This window comes from Carcharhinus amblyrhynchos, chromosome 9 (genome assembly GCF_965287045.1).
Source record: "Carcharhinus amblyrhynchos chromosome 9, sCarAmb.v2.hapA, whole genome shotgun sequence".
NCBI classification, from domain to species: domain Eukaryota; kingdom Metazoa; phylum Chordata; class Chondrichthyes; order Carcharhiniformes; family Carcharhinidae; genus Carcharhinus; species Carcharhinus amblyrhynchos.
In genome coordinates, this window is record NC_137332.1 from 103,221,276 (window position 1) to 103,244,843 (window position 23,568).

Sequence of the window (23,568 nt, forward strand, 5' to 3'; positions counted from 1 at the left end):
AAAAATAATTCAACGATCTTTAATTCATCAACCCCCCCCCCCCCCGCCTTTGTGTTATGGGTCGGTAGATCCGATTTGCACCTTAAAATGTGTCAGCCATACCATTTGATATTGGGTGTAGTTTGGAGCATTTGTCCTTTCAGGCAACAAGGTTCAACTAGCTCTGCAAGAGACACCCTTTAGCGCAACGGTAATGTCCCTACTCCACAACATGCTGGCCGCAGAAGGAGCCAGGTTGATTGCAAGATGACTGGAGGTAGTGCAGAAGGAGGCCATCCAGCTCATTGAACCCACATTGATACTCCGACAGAACATCTTACCTATGCCCTATTGTCCATAACCCCACATATTTAACCCCCTAATCCCCCAAGACTTGAGGGCCAATTTGTCATAACAAATTTACTTAACTTGCTCTGACCAAGAATGGAAGAAATCACAAAGAACAAGGAGCAAGAGTAGGCTATCTGGCCCCTCAAGCCTGCTCCGCCGTTCAATAAGACCATGGCTGATCTTTTCGTAGACTCAGCTCAACTTACCTAACCACTCACCATAACCCTTAATTCCTTTGCTGTTCAAAAATTTATTTATCTTTTCCCTAAAAACATTCAATGAGGTAGCTTCAATTGCTTCCCTGGCGGGGAAATTCACAAGTTCACAATCTTTTTGTGACAAAGTTCCTCCTCAACTCTGTCCTAAATCTGCTCCCATTTATTTTGAGGCCATGCCCCCTCATTCCAGTTTCATCTGCCAGTGGAAAAAACTTCCCTGCTTCTATCTTAACTATTCCCTTCAAAATGTTATGTTTCTCTAAGATCTCCTCTCATTCATCTGAATTCTAATGAGTATAGCCTCAGTCTACTCAATCTCTCCTCATAAGCCAACCCTCTCAACTCCAGAATTAACCTAGTGAATCTCCTCTTCACCCCCTCCTGTGTGAATATATCCTTTCTCAAGTAAGGAGACCAAAGCTGCACACAGTACTCCAGGTGTGGCCTCACCAGCACCTTATATAGCTGCAACATAACCTTGCTGTTTTTAAATTTCACTCCTCTAGCAATGAAGGACAAAATTCCATTTGCCTTCTTAATCACCTACTGCACCTTCAAACCAATTCCTTGAGATTCCTGTACAAGGACACTGAAGTCCCCCTGCACAGCAGCAGGCTGCAATCTTTCATCATTTAAATAATAGTCCACTTTGCTGTTATTCCTACCATAATGGATGACCTCACATTTACCAACATTGTACTCTATCTGCCAGACCCTCGCCCCCTCACTTAGACATTCTATATCCCTTTGCAGACTTTCAGCATCCTCTGCACTCTTTGCTCTGCCACTCATCTTAGTGTCACCTGCGAATTTTGACACATTACTCTTGTCCCCAACTCCAAATCATCTATGTAAATTATAAACAACTGCGGTCCCAACACTGATCCCTGAGGCACACCACTAGTCACTTATCACCAATCAGAAAAACACCCATTTACGTTCATTCTTTGCTGCTGGTGGTGGCCATTACAGAGACGTGGCTGCAAGGTGACAGGGACTGGGAGCTGAATGTCCAGGGGTATCAAGTGTTTAGGAAGGATAGGCGGGTGGAAAAAGGGGGGGGGGCGCGTAGCTCTGCTGATTAAGGATAGCATCAGGGTGGTAGCAAGGGATGATATAAGAACCAAAGAGCAGAAAGTGGAATCGTTGTGGTTGGAGATTAGGAACAGCAAAGGGAGGAAGACGCTGGTGGGTGTCGTCTATAGGCCCCCGAATAATGATCTGGAGGTGGGGTGGGCTGTTAACGCGCAAATAAGTGCGGCGTGCAGGAATGGAACGGCGATAATTATGGGGGATTTCAATCTACATATTGATTGGTCGACCCATGTTGGACACGGTGGGCTCGAGGAGGAGTTCTTGGAATGCTGCCGGGACAGTTTCCTTGAACAGTGTGTGTTGGAGCCGACGAGGGAGCGAACTATCTTGGATCTGGTGTTATGTAATGAGGCGGGTAGAATTAGGGACCTTGCGGTGAAGGATCCTCTTGGGGAGAGTGATCATTGTGTGGTGGAGTTTCTGGTGCAGATGGAGGAGGAGAAAGTGGGTTCCCGGACACGCGTCCTTTGTTTGAACAGAGGGGAGTATGGTAGGATGAGAGAAGAATTGGCGAATGTTGACTGGGGGAGCACGTTGGAAGGTAGGTCTGCTGAGGAGCAGTGGAGGATCTTTAAGGAGATCTTTCTTGGTCCTCAGCAGAAATTTATTCCGATGGTTAAAAGGGACTGTAGGAGGAGAGGTAACAAGCCGTGGATAACGAAGGAGGTGAAGGAAAGTGTTAAATTAAAAGCGGATGCGTTTAGAGTAGCTAAGAGTAGTGGGCGAGAAGAGGATTGGGAGAGGTTTAAATGTCAACAAAGATTGACAAAGAAGTTGATAAGGAAGGGGAGGAGAAACTATGAAGCTGGGCTAGCGCTTAATATGAAAAAGGATAGCAAGAGTTTTTGTAAATATATAAAAAGGAAGAGGCGGGCTAGGGTGAACGTTGGACCCTTAGAGGATGAGAGGGGGGACTTAGTGGTAGGGGATGGGGAAATGGCTGAGGTCTTGAATAACTTTTTTGTTTCGATCTTCACGGAGGAGCTCGTGAATAATTTGCCGGGTGTTAGCGATGGAAAGGTGGTAGGACTGGAGGGTCTCAATGACATTATTGTTACTAGAGAGGCGGTGCTTGACAGACTGGAGGGACTGATTGTGGACATGTCGCCAGGACTGGATGGAATGCATCCGAGGGTTCTGAAAGAAATGGCGGAGGTGATAGTGGATGCCTTGGTGGTTATTTTCCAGACGTCGCTGGATTCCGGGGAAGTGCCGGAAGATTGGAAAACGGCTAATGTCACGCCGTTGTTTAAGAAGGGTGGCAGGCAAAAGGCGGGGAATTATAGGCCGGTTCGTTTAACGTCTGTTGTAGGTAAAATGTTAGAATCCATCATCAAGGAGGAAATAGCGAGGCATCTTGAGGGGAATTGCTTGAGAGAGCAGACGCAGCACAGTTTCGTTAAGGGGAAGTCGTGTCTGACAAATTTATTGGAGTTCTATGAGGATGTGTCTCGGGCAGTGGATAGAGGAGAGCCGGTGGATGTGGTCTGTCTTGATTTTCAGAAGGCGTTTGACAAGGTACCTCACAAGAGGTTATTGCAGAAGGTAAGGGGGCATGGAGTTGGGGGTAGGGTGTTAGCATGGATAGAGGATTGGTTGTCAAATAGGAGGCAGAGAGTGGGGGTTAATGGTTGCTCTTCGGATTGGCGGTTGGTGACTAGTGGAGTGCCCCAGGGGTCGGTGCTGGGGCCTCAGCTATTTACCATTTATATAGATGATCTGGTGGAGGGAACTGAGTGTAGGGTGTCAAAATTTGCTGATGACACCAAGATTGGTGGAACGGCAAATTGCGCGGAGGGTGTGGAGAGTCTGCAGAAGGATCTAGATAGGCTGGGCGAATGGGCCAGGAATTGGCAAATGGAATTTAATGTTGGTAAGTGTGAGGTGGTCCACTTTGGTAGGAATAATGGTAGGAAGGATTATTACTTATGTGGTGAAAAACTGCAGCAGGCAACAGTGCAGAGGGACCTCGGGGTCCTTGTGCATGAGTCGCAAAAACCCAGCCTGCAGGTGCAGCAGGTGGTCAGGAAGGCGAATGGGATGCTGGCCTTCATAGCGAGGGGGATTGAATATAAAAGTAGGGAGGTCTTGCTGCAGCTGTATAGGGCATTGGTGAGGCCGCAGCTGGAGTACTGTGTGCAGTTTTGGGCGCCGCACTTACGCAAGGATATTTTGGCCTTGGAGGGAGTGCAGAGGAGGTTTACTAGGCTGATACCGAAGTTGAGGGGGTTGAGCTATGAGGAGAGGCTGAATAAACTAGGCTTGTACTCGTTAGAGTTTTGAAGAATGAGGGGAGATCTCATTGAGACATATAAGATGATGAATGGGATGGATAGGATAGAGGTGGAGAGACTCTTTCTGCTCAGAAAGGACAGTAGGACTAGGGGGCACAGCCTCAAGATAAAGCGGGGTGGGTGGTTTAGAACGGAGTTGAGGAAGAACTTCTTCACTCAAAGGATGGTGAATCTCTGGAATTCTCTGCCTGTTGAAGTGGTGGAGGCTGCCTCGCTAAATATTTTTAAGACGCGGGTTGATGGGTTTTTGATAAGCAAGGGGATTAAGGGTTATGGGGAGAGGGCGGGAATGTGGAACTGAGCCGCCACAGATCAGCCATGATCTTATTGAATGGCGGGGCAGGCTCGAAGGGGTAGATGGCCTACTCCTGCTCCTATTTCTTATGTTTCTCTTAGTTAACCAATCCTCTATCCATTCCAATACATTACCCATAACACCTGTGCACCTTTATCTTATTCAGCAGTCTTTGGTGTGGCACCTTGTTAAATGCCTTCTGGAAATCGGGATACATACACCACATTCACAAGTTCCCTATTGTCAATTGCGTATATAATATTCTGAAAGAATTCCACCACATTTAGTCAAGCATGATCTGCCCTTTCTGAACCCATGCTGCGTCTTACCAATGGGACAATGTATATCCAGATGTCTCGCTATTTCTTCCTTGATGATAGATTCAAGCATTTTCCCTAGTACAGAAGTTAAACTAACTGGCCTATAGTTACCTCCTTTTATCAATCTTCTTTTTTAAACAGTGGCGTCACATTGGCCTTAACATTTGAAATAGGATTCCAACTATGATTAAATGTATACCATGAAATTTCTACATTCCCTAGGTATACATCCACCCTTTTGAAGAATTATGCTTTCCTAGGTCAATTGGAAAGCAGAAGGGGTTATTGTCTAATTGGATCATGCCTGACTGTCAGCCTTTTTTTAACTTTCAATATGTCAATATCTACGAGAAAATGTTTGAAGAAAATGATAAAATAAGCCCATCTTTTTCAATAGAAAATGGCAAAATAAACCCACCTTTTTCAATTTGTCAAAATATTTTCTGTGTCCTACAGATTTTTTACCAATTCCTGGAGACTCTTGGCCAATTTTGGAGGGCTAGCAACTGTACAATTGAATGTTGCAGGTGATCTAGAGTTTGGTCAAACAAGGAGATTTTCAGAAGCGTCTTAAAGATAGAACAAGAGGCAAAGTGGTTTAGGAAGGAAATTGCACAGGATCTAGGCAGTAGAAGAGAGGCCCACCAAAGATGGAATGGAGTGATGAAAATCAAGGAAGGGCAAGAGACCAAAACTGGGGGAAACACAGATATCTGGAGGGTGATTGGGCTAGTGCATGGGCACAAACAAGAAAGATTTGAAAACATGAATGAGAATTTTACAATTGGGGTGTTGGTGGACAGGTACCAACGTTAAATGACTGAAGAGGATACTGGACCTGAAATTCACCTAGGGAATCCAAGTTGATTTAATTTTGATTTATTATTGAAACATGTATTACTATATAGTGAAAAGTACTGTTTCTTATGGGCTATGATGTGGAGATGCCGGCGTTGGACTGGGATAAACACTGTAAGAAGTCTGAAAGCTTGTTCCCGAAAGCCTGTGAGTTTATTCTGAAATAAATTAGTTGAACTTAAACCTGGTGTTGTCAGACTTCTTCTTGTGCGCTATACGGGCAAAATAGTCTGGGATAGTGTCCAGGGAAAGTGAGAGGCTACGCGGCGCTGAGCCTTCTGCACAGCACCGGAACTTCGATCCCTTTCCTTTGAGCCTCGACCCCGCGCCTCACCCAAGATGGCGAGGGGAATTGCCTCATTCAATATGGCGGGCAGCCGGGCGCCTCACCCAAGATGGCGGTTGGGCGGTGACGCTGGATGTCCGCCGACCTTCTTCGGCGGAAGCGTCGCCTGGGCGACTTGCTGTCTGGGCGGCGGGCTGTGATTGTAATGGACGCCTGGGAGGGACAGGCGATGGAGGCGGGTGGGATGGAGAGGAGCCTGTAGTTTTTTGCCTATGTCTATAGTCAGGGTGAAGCAGTGCTGTGGAGAAAAAAGCGGCTCTCTCCTCCCCTCATGTAACTCATTGTTTGATATCTGCACAAGGGAAGGACCTCCCACTGCTCTCATGGCCTTGTCTTTATTCCCGCGGCATTTTTAATCCAGCCGAAATATTTTAACTATTTTTGTGTATTTTTATTTTTTTAAAGCAATACGTTTTTATTCAGTGTTGTTGCTGATTTTATTCCTCCCCAATCGCGATTTCTACATCATGGAATTCCCTTTTGATATTAACCCCCTGTTTCCAGAGAGGATCTCAGTCTTGGATCACCATCTGCAGCCTGGCAGGAGGACCAATTCCAACAAGTAAGTGCTGCTCTTGATGTACAGAAAGGCACGGTTCATGTCTAACACTCTCTCTTTCAATCTGTCTGAAAGTCTACCGCTGCCAACGCCTCTCTTTGATTCTCTCCTCCATCCCAGTGTTGCGCCTGCTTCTCAATCTCAGGAACCGCCGGCCCTCCCCCTCCCCCTCCCCCTCCCCCTCCGCCTCCTCCCCCTCCCCCTCTCCCCCCCTCCCCCTCCCCCCCCCCCCCTCCCCCCCGCCTCCTCCCCCTCCCCCTCCCCCTCTCCCCCCCCCTCCCCTCCTCTCCCCCCCCTCTCCCCCCCTCCCCCCTCCCCCTCCCTCTCCCCCCCTCGCCCTCCCCCCCCCTCCCCCCCTCCCCCTCCCCCTCCCCCCCTCCCCCCCTCCCCCTCCCCCCCTCCCCCCTCCCCCTCCCCCTCCCCCTCTCCCCCCCTCCCCCTCCCCCTCTCCCTCTCCCTCTCCCCCCCTCCCCCTCCCTCCCTCTCCCCTCCCTCCTCTCCCCTCCCTCCCTCTCCCCTCCCCCTCCCCCCTCCCCCCTCTCCCTCCCCCCTCCCCCCTCTCCCCCTCTCCCCTCCCCCCTCTCTCCCCTCCCCCCTCTCTCCCCTCCCCCCTCTCTCCCCTCCCCCCTCTCTCCCCTCCCCCCTCTCTCCCCTCCCCCCTCTCTCCCCTCCCCCCTCTCTCCCCTCCCCCCTCTCTCCCCTCCCCCCTCTCTCCCCTCCCCCCTCTCTCCCCTCCCCCCTCTCTCCCCTCCCCCCCTCTCTCCCCTCCCCCCTCTCTCCCCTCCCCCTCCCCCTCCCCCCCTTTCACCCCCTCCCCCCCTTTCACCCCCTCCCCCCCTTTCACCCCCTCCCCCCCTTTCACCACACCCCCCCCCTTCGCCACACACCCCCCCCCTTCGCCACACACACCCCCCCCCTTCGCCACACACACCCCCCCCTTCGCCACACACACCCCCCCCTTCGCCACACACACCCCCCCCCTTCGCCACACACACCCCCCCCTTCGCCACACACACCCCCCCCCTTCGCCACACACACCCCCCCCTTCGCCACACACACCCCCCCCCTTCGCCACACACACCCCCCCCTTCGCCACACACACCCCCCCCCTTCGCCACACACACCCCCCCCTTCGCCACACACACCCCCCCCCTTCGCCACACACACCCCCCCCCTTCGCCACACACACCCCCCCCCTTCGCCACACACACCCCCCCCCTTCGCCACACACACCCCCCCCCTTCGCCACACACACCCCCCCCCTTCGCCACACACACCCCCCCCCTTCGCCACACACACCCCCCCCCTTCGCCACACACACCCCCCCCCTTCGCCACACACACCCCCCCCCTTCGCCACACACACCCCCCCCCTTCGCCACACACACCCCCCCCCTTCGCCACACACACCCCCCCCCTTCGCCACACACACCCCCCCCCTTCGCCACACACACCCCCCCCCTTCGCCACACACACCCCCCCCCCTTCGCCACACACACCCCCCCCCTTCGCCACACACACCCCCCCCCTTCGCCACACACCCCCCCCCCCTTCGCCACACACACCCCCCCCCCTTCGCCACACACACCCCCCCCCTTCGCCACACACACCCCCCCCCTTCGCCACACACACCCCCCCCCTTCGCCACACACACCCCCCCCTTCGCCACACACACCCCCCCCCTTCGCCACACACACCCCCCCCCTTCGCCACACACACCCCCCCCCTTCGCCACACACACCCCCCCCCTTCGCCACACACACCCCCCCCCTTCGCCACACACACCCCCCCCTTCGCCACACACACCCCCCCCCTTCGCCACACACACCCCCCCCCTTCGCCACACACACCCCCCCCCTTCGCCACACACACCCCCCCCCTTCGCCACACACACCCCCCCCCTTCGCCACACACACCCCCCCCCTTCGCCACACACACCCCCCCCTTCGCCACACACACCCCCCCCCTTCGCCACACACACCCCCCCCCTTCGCCACACACACCCCCCCCTTCGCCACACACACCCCCCCCCTTCGCCACACACACCCCCCCCCTTCGCCACACACACCCCCCCCCTTCGCCACACACACCCCCCCCCTTCGCCACACACACCCCCCCCCTTCGCCACACACACCCCCCCCCTTCGCCACACACACCCCCCCCCTTCGCCACACACACCCCCCCCCTTCGCCACACACACCCCCCCCCTTCGCCACACACACCCCCCCCCTTCGCCACACACACCCCCCCCCTTCGCCACACACACCCCCCCCCTTCGCCACACACACCCCCCCCCTTCGCCACACACACCCCCCCCCTTCGCCACACACACCCCCCCCCTTCGCCACACACACCCCCCCCTTCGCCACACACACCCCCCCCCTTCGCCACACACACCCCCCCCCTTCGCCACACACACCCCCCCCCTTCGCCACACACACCCCCCCCCTTCGCCACACACACCCCCCCCCTTCGCCACACACACCCCCCCCCTTCGCCACACACACCCCCCCCCTTCGCCACACACACCCCCCCCCTTCGCCACACACACCCCCCCCCTTCGCCACACACACCCCCCCCCTTCGCCACACACACCCCCCCCCTTCGCCACACACACCCCCCCCCTTCGCCACACACACCCCCCCCCTTCGCCACACACACCCCCCCCCTTCGCCACACACACCCCCCCCCCTTCGCCACACACACCCCCCCCCTTCGCCACACACACCCCCCCCTTCGCCACACACACCCCCCCCCTTCGCCACACACACCCCCCCCCTTCGCCACACACACCCCCCCCCTTCGCCACACACACCCCCCCCCTTCGCCACACACACCCCCCCCCTTCGCCACACACACCCCCCCCCTTCGCCACACACACCCCCCCCCTTCGCCACACACACCCCCCCCTTCGCCACACACACCCCCCCCTTCGCCACACACACCCCCCCCTTCGCCACACACACCCCCCCCTTCGCCACACACACCCCCCCCTTCGCCACACACACCCCCCCCCTTCGCCACACACACCCCCCCCCTTCGCCACACACACCCCCCCCCTTCGCCACACACACCCCCCCCCTTCGCCACACACACCCCCCCCCTTCGCCACACACACCCCCCCCTTCGCCACACACACCCCCCCCCTTCGCCACACACACCCCCCCCCTTCGCCACACACACCCCCCCCCTTCGCCACACACACCCCCCCCCTTCGCCACACACACCCCCCCCCTTCGCCACACACACCCCCCCCTTCGCCACACACACCCCCCCCCTTCGCCACACACACCCCCCCCCTTCGCCACACACACCCCCCCCCTTCGCCACACACACCCCCCCCCTTCGCCACACACACCCCCCCCCTTCGCCACACACACCCCCCCCCTTCGCCACACACACCCCCCCCCTTCGCCACACACACCCCCCCCCTTCGCCACACACACCCCCCCCCCTTCGCCACACACACCCCCCCCTTCGCCACACACACCCCCCCCTTCGCCACACACACCCCCCCCCTTCGCCACACACACCCCCCCCCTTCGCCACACACACCCCCCCCCTTCGCCACACACACCCCCCCCCTTCGCCACACACACCCCCCCCCTCGCCACACACACCCCCCCCCTTCGCCACACACACCCCCCCCCTTCGCCACACACACCCCCCCCTTCGCCACACACACCCCCCCCCTTCGCCACACACACCCCCCCCCTTCGCCACACACACCCCCCCCTTCGCCACACACACCCCCCCCCTTCGCCACACACACCCCCCCCCTTCGCCACACACACCCCCCCCCTTCGCCACACACACCCCCCCCCTTCGCCACACACACCCCCCCCTTCGCCACACACACCCCCCCCCTTCGCCACACACACCCCCCCCTTCGCCACACACACCCCCCCCCTTCGCCACACACACCCCCCCCCTTCGCCACACACACCCCCCCCCTTCGCCACACACCCCCCCCCCCTTCGCCACACACCCCCCCCCCTTCGCCACACACACCCCCCCCCTTCGCCACACACACCCCCCCCCCTTCGCCACACACACCCCCCCCCTTTACCACACCCCCCCCTTCTGAATTGCAACTTCCCACCCTGTATTTAATTACTCAAAAGAATCACTAATGTGGATTCACAGATACGTAAATAAAACCCATGTATGCACCTTTAAACGCACGCACACATATTAAATGGGAAGTGTGGTATTTTTACTTCCATGATGAAACTTGTACATGACTGTTGCTTTCTTCTTCACCCCTCACCCACGATCATTTGTGATAACGTCCTCAATCTTTGTGGTTTTGATGGTCTATCACTAGATGTTTTGCTATCGTTTGGTAACTGGATATCTCTCTGTGACATAAACAAAATGCTGGAAAATCTCAGCTGGTCTGACAGCACTTGTGGAGCAGTAATACAGCTAATGTTTCGAGTCTGGATGACCCTTCTTCAGAGCGGGACCCTCCCGCCGCCGCCGCCCCCCACTGCTTTTATCTCTCTGTGATGGCTCTCTGAGAAGTTCATGATGTGTATGAATTTATTAATATTAGGTATGTTAGAAACAGGGAAAATAGCTTTTAATTTCCAAGGTTACTGCTATAATACTGTGAGTCAGTGTTTCCCTTCTGTGGAGAACAGTTAAATAAATAAAGCTTCTCAATCTGGAGTAGGAAAGGAGAGTGTGATGGAGAAGTGAAAACCTGGGCCAAAACTCAACTCAAATTTAAAAAGAAAATGCATGGCACTGTGAAAAGACAGGGGAAGTGATTCAGAGAATTGGGAAGCTGAGCAGCAAATTACAGCAACCAAACAATCCTCCTTTTGTTGAAGAAAATAGCAGTTAAGATTCCTTGTAATAGAAGGTTATACATGCTCATGGGTGAATTGAGTAACCCAGACCTTGTGGGTAAGTGCATTTCCCTTGTATTTTACTGAACAATATTAATCAGGGAGGAATCAGGTTTAAACCCTCCTTTTTTGTAGATTTCCTTATCCTGAATAACTACTGTGTGTGTGTGTGTGTGTGTGTGTGTGTGTGTGTGTGTGTGTGTCTAAGCAACAGCCCAGCTTTTCCTTTCCTTCTGCTTTTATGTTGTATACCCATAATGAAAGTAATGTTTAAAGCGAAACTAAAACTTACAGACATGCAAGCACCTTTGTTCAACATGAACCTAACTTAAGTTTTACAAAAACACGAATTTAACTTTAACTTTAACCTTATACCTCATTTCTAATACTCACTATACAAATGTAAATTACTTAAACCATCTCTATTTCCTAACAACATGCTTTAGTCATAAAATATCTCAGTACTTTGCAAAACATATAAATTGAACATTATGGGATGTGTAATCATATTCAGCTTTTGTCCATGGATGATGTTGCACTCTGAGATGCTTCAATATAATTGTGATACATGTAATTCTCCATGTACATCCAATGTGAGTCATACAGCCCGAGGGTGGGTTTCCAGCCCTTGGATGTACTATGGCCGGCTTTTCCCCATTGAGTCTTTGTGGCAGCTATCCAAGATTCATTTTATTTCTGAGCATGTGGTCCTGGGCTTTGAAATGTGCCTGTCTGCCATATTCACTCGGGGACAGCTTTTTGTCCCTTGTACTGGAAGACCAGCCGATTTCAGGCAGACCAAAGAGCATCTTTCACTAGATTGATCCTCCAGCGACATCAGCAGTTTGTTTCCGTGTGCATCCCTGGGAGTGGTCCGTGGAACTCAGAATCCTGTATACAAAGAACAACCCAGCACAGGAAACAGACCCTTCGGCCCAACGAGCCCGCGCTGCCATTTCAACAAAGCATTTTCCTACACCTACCCTGCCCCGTGTGTATGTGAATGGTACTCCTCTCAGGATGGTATCTCAGGATTGTTCGGGATGAACCTCAATAAAATCCCCCCACCCACTGCTTCTCCCTCTCTAGACCTGCTTTGCAAAGGCCTATTCCACAAGGAGGTGGACAATGGCCTCTTCCCCACCACAGTCACCTTGAGGGCAAGGGGAAGATGGGATGATACTCCGGGCGAGTAGAAAGGATCTGATGGGGAGTGCCTTTCTCGTCACCAGCCAAGCTAATGTCTTGGTGCTTGTTTGGAAGCTCTGATGATGAGGCATTTACCAGATGACTCAGACAGTCTGCTCAGGGAACCATCCAACAGGATCCACCACCTCATTTTCCCACAGGACTTTACATGCGGAAGGCTGCCTGATGGACTTGTGGTCAGAGGTGTTTCCATGGGGACAAGGGGGTTCAGGATGGTCCAACTACTTGGAACGTTCTGCAAAAGCATAGCCATGTTAGAATGTAATAGGTGACAACTTTGTATTGGATGTAATGTGACCAATGGGAACAAGATGTAATAGTCAGCTGATACAGTAAACTGAGGAACCAATTAGAGAGTGATGTAATAGTCAGCTGACCAGCTGATTCCCTATAAATAAGGAACTTTGTAGAATCGTCGGGAGCTTGGAGTGGCCCAGGGCGAGGCCTCAAGTTTGGAGTAATGATGTTTCTTTATTAAACCCTTTCTTTGATTTATAAAGTGGAGTAAGTTTTATATTTTCATTAGCTGCATTTTGAAGAGTTCTTTCTGAAGAAACAGCCAGGCCTATCCTTTGCAACACCAAGGACAGGTAGTGACACTTGGTGTTTGCATACTGAGAGTTTGTGCACTGCCTTGATTCAGTGACAAACAAAGATGGTCATCGAAATGAGGGTGATGTTAGATACATTTTTCCCCTTTGCTCAGAGCTTTGTGTCCCTGCCAACACAATCCATCCTTGACCTCCAGGTAAGGTAACAGGTGGCTCAGATAATCACCCAGACGCAGGAACAGCCACATACAGCAAAACCAAGGGTGCCTCACCTGATGACGAGCTTCTTATGGAAAGGGAGCATTGCTTCCACGTGCGTAGTTTCTACCTCACCTTTGCTGTACACTCCTAGTTTTTTTAGTACACACTCTAGCTTCTCTGAATCATATCTCCGGGCAGTCCCCATGTAAGAACATACAAACATAACTAGAAGCAGGAGTAAGCCATTTGGCGCCTTGAGCCTGCTTCACCATTCAATAAGATCATGGCTGGCCTTTTCATGGATTCAGCTTCACTTACTTGCCCATTCACCATAACCTTTAATTCCTTTATTGTTCAAATCTATCTACCCTTGCCTTTAAAACATTCAACTAGGTAGCCTCATCTGTTTCTCTGGGCAGGGAATTCCACAGATATACCTTCAGGCTGTCTGGCCTGACGTTGAAGGAGATAAGGCTCAGTTCCCAAAAGAACGTGGCCTCAGTCTTGCTGCAATTTACCTTGCTGCTTAATGCCAGTTCGAACTGTCACAGATGTTCATCAGTCTATGCGCCAACAGCAGTTCCGAACGAAAGAAGGTGACGCTGTCCATGTGCAGAGAGGTTTCAACCTGCCTGGGATTGTCATTCTTATGCCCAAGCTGTCCCTGTTGGGCTGTGTAAAAGGTTCTGTGCAACACAAACAGGAGTGGGGGGAGAGAGAGAGGACATCCTTACTTGACTCCAGATTTAGTGAGAAAGCTTTCTAATTCCCACCAATTGATTGAAACTACTTTACTGATGTTTATGTACAGCAGTTGGATCCAATTGCAGATTCCCTTCCCAAATCGCATTTTGGAGACCATGACCATATAGGTATGCAATCCTCTGTCAAAGGCCCTCTCCTGGTCCAGACTGACGAGGCAAGTGTCCAGCCACCACTGCACTCCCAACTGTGCCCCCAGTCCCAAATACAGCCTCGTGCTGCACAGGATACAGTTACTGATTGGAGATCTTCCTGGTGTTAATATAAGCCTACTTGTGGCAGTAATAACACATTTAAATCAATAACATTACTGATTTATAATTTATATGTTATGGGGATAAGGTGAGAAAGTGGAGTTGCAGATTATCACATCAGATCAGTCATGATCTTATTGAAAGACAGAGCAAACTCAACATGCTGACTCTGCTCCTCCGTCTTGTGGCAAAGAGTTTGGGCCTGTTGTAATTTCTACAGTGCATCCAGAATCTCAGCCTCCACCACCATTCAAGCTTTCTGATGGTGCTCAATGTAAATAAATGCTTCCCTGTGTCTGCCTTAAAGGTGCATATGCCTGACTTCATGACCTTTATCCTGCTTGTGTGGTTGCTTCACATTGTGTCCGAGATGGTTGTTCTTTGAGGGTTTGTTTTACTTGATTTGCCAGACAAAGGAGCAGCTTTAACCTAGCCTGCCTGCACAAAAATCCACAGGATGAGGTGCTACAGTAATTCAAACCAATAACTGAGTCAAAATCTTCGAACTCTCTCCCGAACTGCACTGTGAGTGTACCTACACCACAAGGTTCAAGAAGACGGCTCACCAGCACCTTCTCGAGTGCAATTAGGATTGGGTAATAAGTGTTGGCCTAGCCAGCAATACCTACGTCCCATGAATGACAAAAAAGAAAGGTAATCTTCACACCCAGAGGAGGGGTGGGAGACCTGGAACTTCCTGAAAGGGTGGTAGAGCCAGAAGCTTGCACTGTAGTTCGAAAAAACTTGGATTGGCCCTCAGGGTGTCATAACCAACCAACACCGCTACTGATCAAGAGTTGGGAAGTAGGATTAGACTGCACAGCTCTTTGGTCAGCCAGCATGGTTATGATGGGATGAATGGCCTCCTCCACTGTGCCTTAAATCTTCCTGTGCTGCGCAGTAACGTCTTGTCGAGAGCTGAGATCCTGACTGCTATTTTTCTGGTTGCCCAAGAACCAGTCTCTGTTTTGAAAGCAATGAAGCTTTTTCCCTGTGAGCGGGCATATGTCCCAGTGTGCGCGCATGATCTCGGCTTTGTTCCAGTCCATTTTATCTTGGCCAGAAAGGCATTCATAAATCCAGACGCTGTCTGGAATCTGTGTCCCCAGCCTGATTTCATTACAAATTAAGGCTGATTCAGCTTGGTCTCCAGTGCCTACAGGAAACTTAATGAATCCAAGTGAGAGTGCACTATTTTTGACCTATTCGTGTACATGGCTGATCAATCCCTATGGATTGAGCTGGTCCTTACTTCAATCCAACATACTCCCCGATAGGAGAAGTGTTCACCTCTCTGCCCATATCCAATCCCTTGCTTCATCCTGCCTGGCGCTCCCTGTGCCAGCCTTCCTATTCATGCTGACCCATGTCAACTTATTGCCCACAAAGAGGTGCACTCCTGCTTCTGTTCTTAAGTTCCATCAAAAAGTGTTCGTACTGACTGCTTGACTTCGCTGGTGGCCTGTGATGTGGACCCCTCTTCCCCGAGTGATCCTCCCCCATCAGGGACAGGGTGAGCTTGGGTGCAGGTTCAAGTCCCACCAAGGCAGCTGTTGGAATTTAAATTCCAGATCTATTTCTTGAATTTAAATCTATTAATGTGACCATAAAATTGTTATCAGTTTGTTATTAAAAACCACCTGGTTTACTGATATCCTTCAGGGAAGGAAACTTGCCCTCCTTACAAAGTCTGGCCCATGTGTGACTCCAGACCCACAGTGTGGATGATTTTTAACAGCCCCTCTGAAATGGCCTGGCAAGCTACTCGGTTCAAGGGGAATTAGGGATGGGCAACAAATACAGGCCAGCCAGCGATGCCCACATCCCATGAAAGAATGAAGAGAAAACATACGCAAGACAAAGGAGGAAATGTTAACTCCTTCATCTCCTTCCTCTCGTCAGTTTGGCTGTAACAGCCGAGATATTAACACATTCTTCTGGAGAGGTGGGCGTGTAGTCTAGGCCAACAGTCAGTACAAGTACTGACTGCACCCTCGGTGAATGGGGGGGGGGGGTTGCTGGCATTCTTTTGGATGAGATGTTGAACTGAGGCCTTGTCTGCCCACTCAGATGGACGTTAAAGGTCCGGTGGTGTTATGTTAAAGAATTTCAGGGAAGTTATCCCCAATGCCCCGGTCAATATTTATCTCTCACGATCACCAAAATGGACCCTCTGGACATTATCACAGATGAATGGGCTGCTGCATTGCTGTGTTACGAGAGTGACTATACTTCAAAAATGTTCTACTCTGGATGGAAAACACTCAAGGACGTTGTGAGTTAGTGATAGGTGCTATATACGCGTTCATAACAACAATAAATATTTGGGCAAATTAGCCAATTGACAAACTAAATGAACCAATTGTCCCTTTAAAGAGGTGCTGCAACAAAAGGACAAAAAGTTTAAGGCAGCTTATCTTATAAAACTAAAACATTATTATGGATGCTGCCAGTGCAGCCCCCCATCCCCAATGCCAGTGGGAAAGGGGCAGACAGGTAGGCCGGACAACATGCCCTCAACCAACCCCTGTCTAGACCTGTTGAAACCCAATTTGGCAAGGCCCAAAACTAGGCTGGTAAGGAGAGCTAAATAAATGCAGGTCTTTTGTTCCTTGTTTGCTTAGGGCCAAGGTGCTCTGGTTGTGAATTGGGCTGGGAGGAAAGGAGAAGGACTGGGCTGGGCTCCTGCTATCAGCTATCATCAATGGTAACGCTGTGGAACTCTTTTGGGAATGGAGATAGGAATCTGCCACCCCTCGGCCATGTCTTCATACTACCACCCCCCTGGCTCCTCATACTGATTGTGTTCAGATCTCTGTTAAACCTGAGTGTATTTCTTTTTGTAACGAGGTCAAGTATCTGTAGATGAGTGTGCCCCGATCCCTGGGAATAGCAGTAGTAATTTTTTGCCCCTCTCTCTCTCTGAGGCCTATCCTCATCGATGCACCCACTTGAGCAAACTGGTGCATTGGACCTGCTGAGTGTTGAGATCTGACAACTGCGAAATGTCTTGATGCACATTGTGTTGCGTTTCAGCCTGCTGAACCAGCATGGCATGGAGAGGAAGGTGAAAGGATTCTGGATAGGTCACTGTGAAAGGTTGGGGAAATGTTTTTTCTACTCCCAAGTTGGTCTCCACTTTCAACGTCTTGACCCAACTAAAGTACATTTTTCTCTTTTATTCTTATAATGAGGCCAGGCTGGTACCTTGCCTTGCATTGAATTACATAGAATTTATAGCACAGAAGCAGGCCATTCGGCCTAACTGGCCTATGCTGGGTTTTTGTCCACTGTTCATCGGATGTGGGCATCACTGGCTAGACCAGCATTTATTGCCCAATCCTGACTCCACCAGCACCGCCTCCTATTCTGCTTCACCTCAGCATGTCTGTATAACATTCTGTTCCTTTCTCCCTTGTGTACTTACCCAGCTTCCTTTCAAATGTCCCAGTTTCTGCTCTTGTCTCAATCATGACATATGGTAGCAACTTCCACATTTCCCTCCACTCTCTGAATAAAGTTTCTGCTGAATAATTCTCAATTGCATTCATCAGTGTGATTCAGTGATAAATAGAACATTTTGTTGGTGTCACGTGCTGCTCTCGCACCCATTCCCCTTCCCTGCATCCGAACACAGCCTTCTCCAGATAAATGAGTCCTGCCCTGCTTAATCTTTCCAGATTGACATAAAACTCCTGGGAAGAGGGGAACTATCCATGTGCAGGATCAGGAATTGGGGGGGGGTCAATGGCAGTTTCTCAGTAACCCATTTCCATTTCGCACTTTCCTCATACATGAACGGCAAATGACCGCAGTTATTCAACTGTGGAGACATCACTGCTAATCCTTGCATTGGGAGCAGCTTAGAGAAGATTCACTGGGCCAATTCCTGGGGTGAGTGGGTTTGACTTTTGATGGCAGGTTGAGCCTGCGTTGATTGGACTTTAGAAGAATGACATCTTATCAAAACACACTCAATTGCCAGGGGTCTTGACAGGGTGGAAGCTGAGAAGATGTTTTCCCTCTCGGGTGGGGTGGGGGAGCTGTAGGGCCCCAGGCACTGATTAAAAGCTGAGAAGTTTCCACAATCCGATCAACCACAACTGTGTTGAATGGTAGAGCAGGCTTGAAGGGCTCATTGATCTATTTATGTCATGTTCCTGATTTTGCCCTCACATAATATGTATGGATATGATTAAGTGCATATTTCTTTTCTGTGAACGTTGAATAACAGTCAGGAATGGGAAAAGTGCCCATTTCTCCCATTCCTTGGCCCTCTGCCCGGACATAGCGGCTGTCTCATCGCCCTAGCTGAGCAGCACATGCACTGAGGAATGAACCTTGGGAGATTCTGGTCTGCGTGTTTTTTATAGGCAGAAGCACAGGATTGAGGCGGTGGGGAGGTGCTGCATTGTTAGAGGGCCAGTTCCAAGGGGATGTGGATATACTGTGGTTAGGGCAGTATTTGGGGAGGGGAATGTACCATACATTGGAGAGGAAATATTGAGGGAGGGGGCTGCGCTATTGGAGGGGCAGTACTAAGATGAGTGTTGCGCTTTTGGAAGGGCAGGGATAAGATGGGTGTTGTGCTGTGGTGTATGAACAGTACTGAGTGGGCAGGGTGGTGCCACACTGTCAGAGGGGAAGAACTTGCAGGAGATGGGTGCTGAACTATTAGAGGGGCAACACTGAGGGCTAGCGCTGCACTGCTGGGGGAGGGGTCACCTTTATGATGAATCTGCCCCCTCGGATGGATGTGAAAGAATCCATGGTATTGTTTTGAAGAGGAGCAGGAGGGGAGTACTTCCCTTTGTCCAGGGCAATATCTATCCCTCTGCTATCACCATAGGTGATGACCTGGTCATTATCCTGTTGCTGTTTGCTGTATGCAAATTTGGTTACTGTGTTTCTTACACTGGAAGGGTTCATGTGGCTAATAATGTGAGTGGAAGGAGCACTGAGCGCAGGTTAGAGAGATGTGTATTGTCTCCAGACAGTACAGTAAGTGAGGTTTTGCACTGGCAACTGATTTCTTACACTGGAAAAAGTCTGACAACACCAGGTTTAAGTCCAACCAATTTATTTGATAGTAAACTCACTAGCTTTCGGGGTTAGTCCCTTCACCTGACGAAGGGACTAACCCTGAAAGCTCGTGAGTTTACTATCAAATAAATCGGTTGGACTTAAACCTGGTGTTGTCAGACTTTTTACTGTGTTTACCCCAGTCCAACGCCGGCATATCCGCATCATTCTTACACTGGCACAGTAAACACTCCAATCGTGCTTCATTGGGTGGGAAGCTATTTGCAATGTCCTGGGGTGGTGAAAGGCACAGTAGAAGTGCAAGAACTTTCTATTTGTTTCTTTCCTGCTCACGTGAGCAGTTTGAAATGTTCTGGATGAGTGCCTGCGGTGGACCGACGACACAAACTCTTCTCTCTCCCTCTCTCTCTCTCTCCTCCCCCACCCTGCCCCTTGTGCTCTGGGCTGACAACTGTGGTTTGAATTGTAGCTGTTGTCTGACCCGCCAAAATGTCAGCAGCACAGATGCGAGCACAGTGCCGCAATTGTTGCTGTTCATGACTTTATGCAACAGCTGCTTCTCATTTTACACGGACCATGACTCCTTCGTTTAATATAGAAGCCTTGACACTGATTTTCCTTCACCTTTTATTTGTATCTGATTCAACCTCTGACAATTAATGTTCTCTTGTTTCTCCATCCACCCCCACCAAGTTACCTTCTCTGCATCATAAGGTCTGAAATGGAGAGATTCACCGATGATTCCACCATCTACTTGTGACTTCTCAGGGCATTGGTGAGGCCGCAGCTGGAGTACTGTGTGCAGTTTTGGGCGCCGCACCTGTGCAAAGATATTTTGGCCTTGGAGGGAGTGCAGAGGAGGTTTACTAGGCTGATACCGGAGTTGAGGGGGTTGAGCTATGAGGAGAGGCTGAATAAACTAGGCTTGTACTCGTTAGAGTTTAGAAGAATGAGGGGAGATCTCATTGAGACATATAAGATGATGAATGGGATGGATAGGATAGAGGTGGAGAGGCTCTTCCCGCTCAGAAAGGACAGTAGGACTAGGGGGCACAGCCTCAAGATAAAGGGGGGGTGGTTTAGGACAGAGTTGAGGAGGAACTTCTTCCTCTTCACTCAAAGGGTGGTGAATCTCTGGAATTCTCTGCCCGTTGAGGTGGTGGAGGCTGCCTCGCTAAATATTTTTAAGACGCGGGTTGATGGGTTTTTGATAAGCGAGGGGATTAAGGGTTATGGGGAGAGAGCGGGAATGTGGAACTGAGACATGACAGATCAGCCATGATCTTGTTGAATGGCGGGGCAGCCTCGAAGGGCTGGATGGCCTACTCCTGCTCCTATTTCTTATGTTATGTTCTTATGTCTGCTCTCTTCCTCTTTAGTGCCATTATTAATGATTATTTGTATTGATAATCCAGCTCACCCCCAGTGACACTCAGTGAGGCCCCTTCTTTAACCACCCTATCATTGACAGTATCTGTATGGATATTAATCCAGCTCCCTCTTTCCCCCTTACTGTGTTACTATCTGTATTGATTTTATTAATCTAGCTCCCTTACATTGTCATTCAGTAACTCAGTTGGTAGTACAGTATGAATGGTATGTATGAGTCATCGTCATTGTTGAACCAGATGTTGGAAAATTCTTTACATAACCTTTCCTGAATGAAGCAACAAAAGGCTAGCTCCACATTAACAGTTCAGTTAACAAGGCAAAAGGATGGTCTTGGCTTCATACAGGGATAATATACAAACACCTTTTTTACGTATCTTATCTATGTGGGAATGTGTGGAGGCATACGGGAGTGTGGTGAAGTGAGAAGGTATGCGTGGAGGTGCTTTAGGAGCTAACGTATTGACCTGAATAGAAAGAAAACAGACAGTATGCGTAAATGGGTCTTTGCCTGATTTGCAAGGTGAGATGCATGGAGTCCTGCAGGAGTCTGTGCTGGGGCCTCAATTTCTTACAATTCACATCAGTGACTTGGATGAAGGGAGCGAAGGCATTGTAATTAAATATGCAGACAATACAAAGATAATTGGGAAAGTATGTTATGAAGAAGTCTTCAGGAGTTTGAAGATAAATGTTAATAGATGTGTTGAGTGTGTGGACAAAAATCTGCAGGTGGAGCACAATGTGGGGAAAATGTGAAGTTGTTCACATTCATGGAATCATAGCCTACAGTGCAGAAGGAGTCTGAGTCCACAATCCCACCCAGGCCTTATCCCCATAACCCAATGCATTTAGCTTAGTTAGTCCCCTGACACTTAAAAGGCAGTTTAACATTGACAATCCACTTAACCAGCACTTATTTGGACTGTGGGAGGAAACAGGAGCACCTGGAGGAAACCCTTGCATACACAGGGAGAATGTGCAAACTTCTCACAGACGGTGACCCAAGCCAGGAATCAAACCCAGGTCGCTGGCGCTGTGAGGAAGCAGTGCTAACCACTTTACCACCGTGCTGCCTGAACAAGGGACGCAGTCTCAGAATAAGGGCAAGTTACTTAAGATCGAGATGAAGAGGAACTTCTTCACTGAAAGGGTGGTAAATCTTTGGAATTCTCTACTCCAGACAGCTGTGGAAGCTCAGTCATTGAGTATGTTCAAGACCAAAATCGATAGATTCTGGATACCAATGACATTGAGGAAAATGGCAACAGTGGGGGAAAATGGTACTGTGATAGATAATCAACGATGATCTGTTTAAATGTGGAGATGGCTTGATGGGCCTAATGACCTACTCCTGTTCCTTTTATGTCATGCAGTCCAGATCATTATAACTTGCTGCTTTTTTGAAAAAAAAAGTCCAAAGGTGTGCAGTTTAGGTGGATTAATCATGGTAAATGCATGGGGTTATGGGGATGGAGCGGAGGGGTGGACCTGGATAAGATGCTTTTTTAGAGAGGCGGTGCTGAGTCAATGGACTGAATGGCCTACTTCTGCTCTGTAGGAATTCTATGGTTTCCCCTCTAGTTCTCTCACCAATTCTCTTAACTCTTCGTCTCCGATTACTGATCATCCTACTGTGAGTGTACCGGTTAAGGAAGTTTTTTTTTAAATCAGGATCTCTGCAGCTCTCAGAGCTTCAGTGTTTTCTTAGCTCATGACCCGTGATGATCTCAGTGTTGCCAAATTGGCTACCAGATGTCCTTTTAATGCTCCTTTAGTGGCTTGGATGGGAGTTATTTGTTCTTGCTTTAGAATTTTTTTTAGAAGAAAACAAACTGGTTGGCAGGTCAAATGGCACAAGTTCTTTCATTTTCAATTCTGAGTTACAGTTTAGGTTTTGGAAGGGACAGCCAGCTGAAAAGTGTTTTCTCTCTCCCTGTTTATTTTGGAAATTCTGCTGGTTAGCTGAAAGCAAGGTCTTACCATTCTGCAGTTGGGGACTTGACCAGAGAGTCTGTCCCAGTTGTTCTGAGAAGCCGCTTTGACTTCAAACTGTTTTGAGTGAATCCAGAGAACTGCAGACTTCAACCAAAGGACTCAGTTTCCAGTGTCATGTGAGCATTAGTTTTTACTGTGAACTTGTTTAAAGGGTTTTGTCTATGGAAGGTTTTGGTTTTGATTGGAACACAATAGATATATTTGTTAAGGGTTATACGTTATAATGGTCGTTTTGGTTTCTTGTTTGTAATTGATAAATTCTTGCTAATTTTTTTATTTCAAAATATACTTTATTCATAAAAATCTCAATTAAACTATTGCAAATCTACATGTCTAAAAATTGCAAACAGTGCAGAATAAAAACCTTTTTACGGTTGTATACAAATTACAGTCATTACATTTCATAACTTAAAACTATATACATGCCTCAAATTTTATTGTGTGCCGTTATTTTTCAGATTGGCACACAGTTACGCAGGCCGAGGTATTCTGCAGTTCCCAGGCCCTCGGTCTGCCTGTTAAAAGGCCTTACAGTGTGGCCTTTCCCCATTCTGCCTTTGCGGCGGCTGCCCCAAGCTTCAGCACATCCCTCAGCACGTAGTCCTGGACCTTGGAATGTGCCAGTCTGCAACACTCGGTCGAGGACAGTTCTTTCAACTGGAAGATCAGCAAGTTTCGGGCGGACCAAAGTGCATCCTGCACCGAGTTGATGACCCTCCAGCAGCAGTTGATATTTGTCTCGGTGTGCGTCCCCGGAAACAGCCCATAGAGCACAGCGCCCTGCGTTCGTGCTAATTTTCTTACTATGCATGTTGACTCTTTAAATAAATTTTATTTGACAAAAGTGGTCCATTTGAATCATACCTGAAGTGAAACACATCATGCTTATTCTAGCCAAATTCAAGATGCAAAACTTGTGATTCAGACGGTCTCCATACAACACTGGAGTTTCTGACTGAACTATAACACTGCCACTGGAAATTTCTCCTCA

The 23,568-nt window shown here is 50.0% G+C and overlaps 1 protein-coding gene across 1 annotated transcript in view; it reads left to right on the forward strand.

Annotated features, from left to right (window-relative positions):
- The first annotated feature begins 5,896 nt into the window (after positions 1 to 5,896).
- atat1 (alpha tubulin acetyltransferase 1) overlaps positions 5,897 to 23,568 on the forward strand; it is a 59,688-nt gene continuing 42,016 nt past the window's right edge. Inside the window, exon 1 of the mRNA XM_080196341.1 lies at positions 5,897 to 6,318. Coding sequence (XP_080052467.1) covers positions 6,224 to 6,318 — 95 coding nt within the window. The 5' untranslated portion in view covers positions 5,897 to 6,223. The remainder of the gene's footprint in view (positions 6,319 to 23,568) is intronic.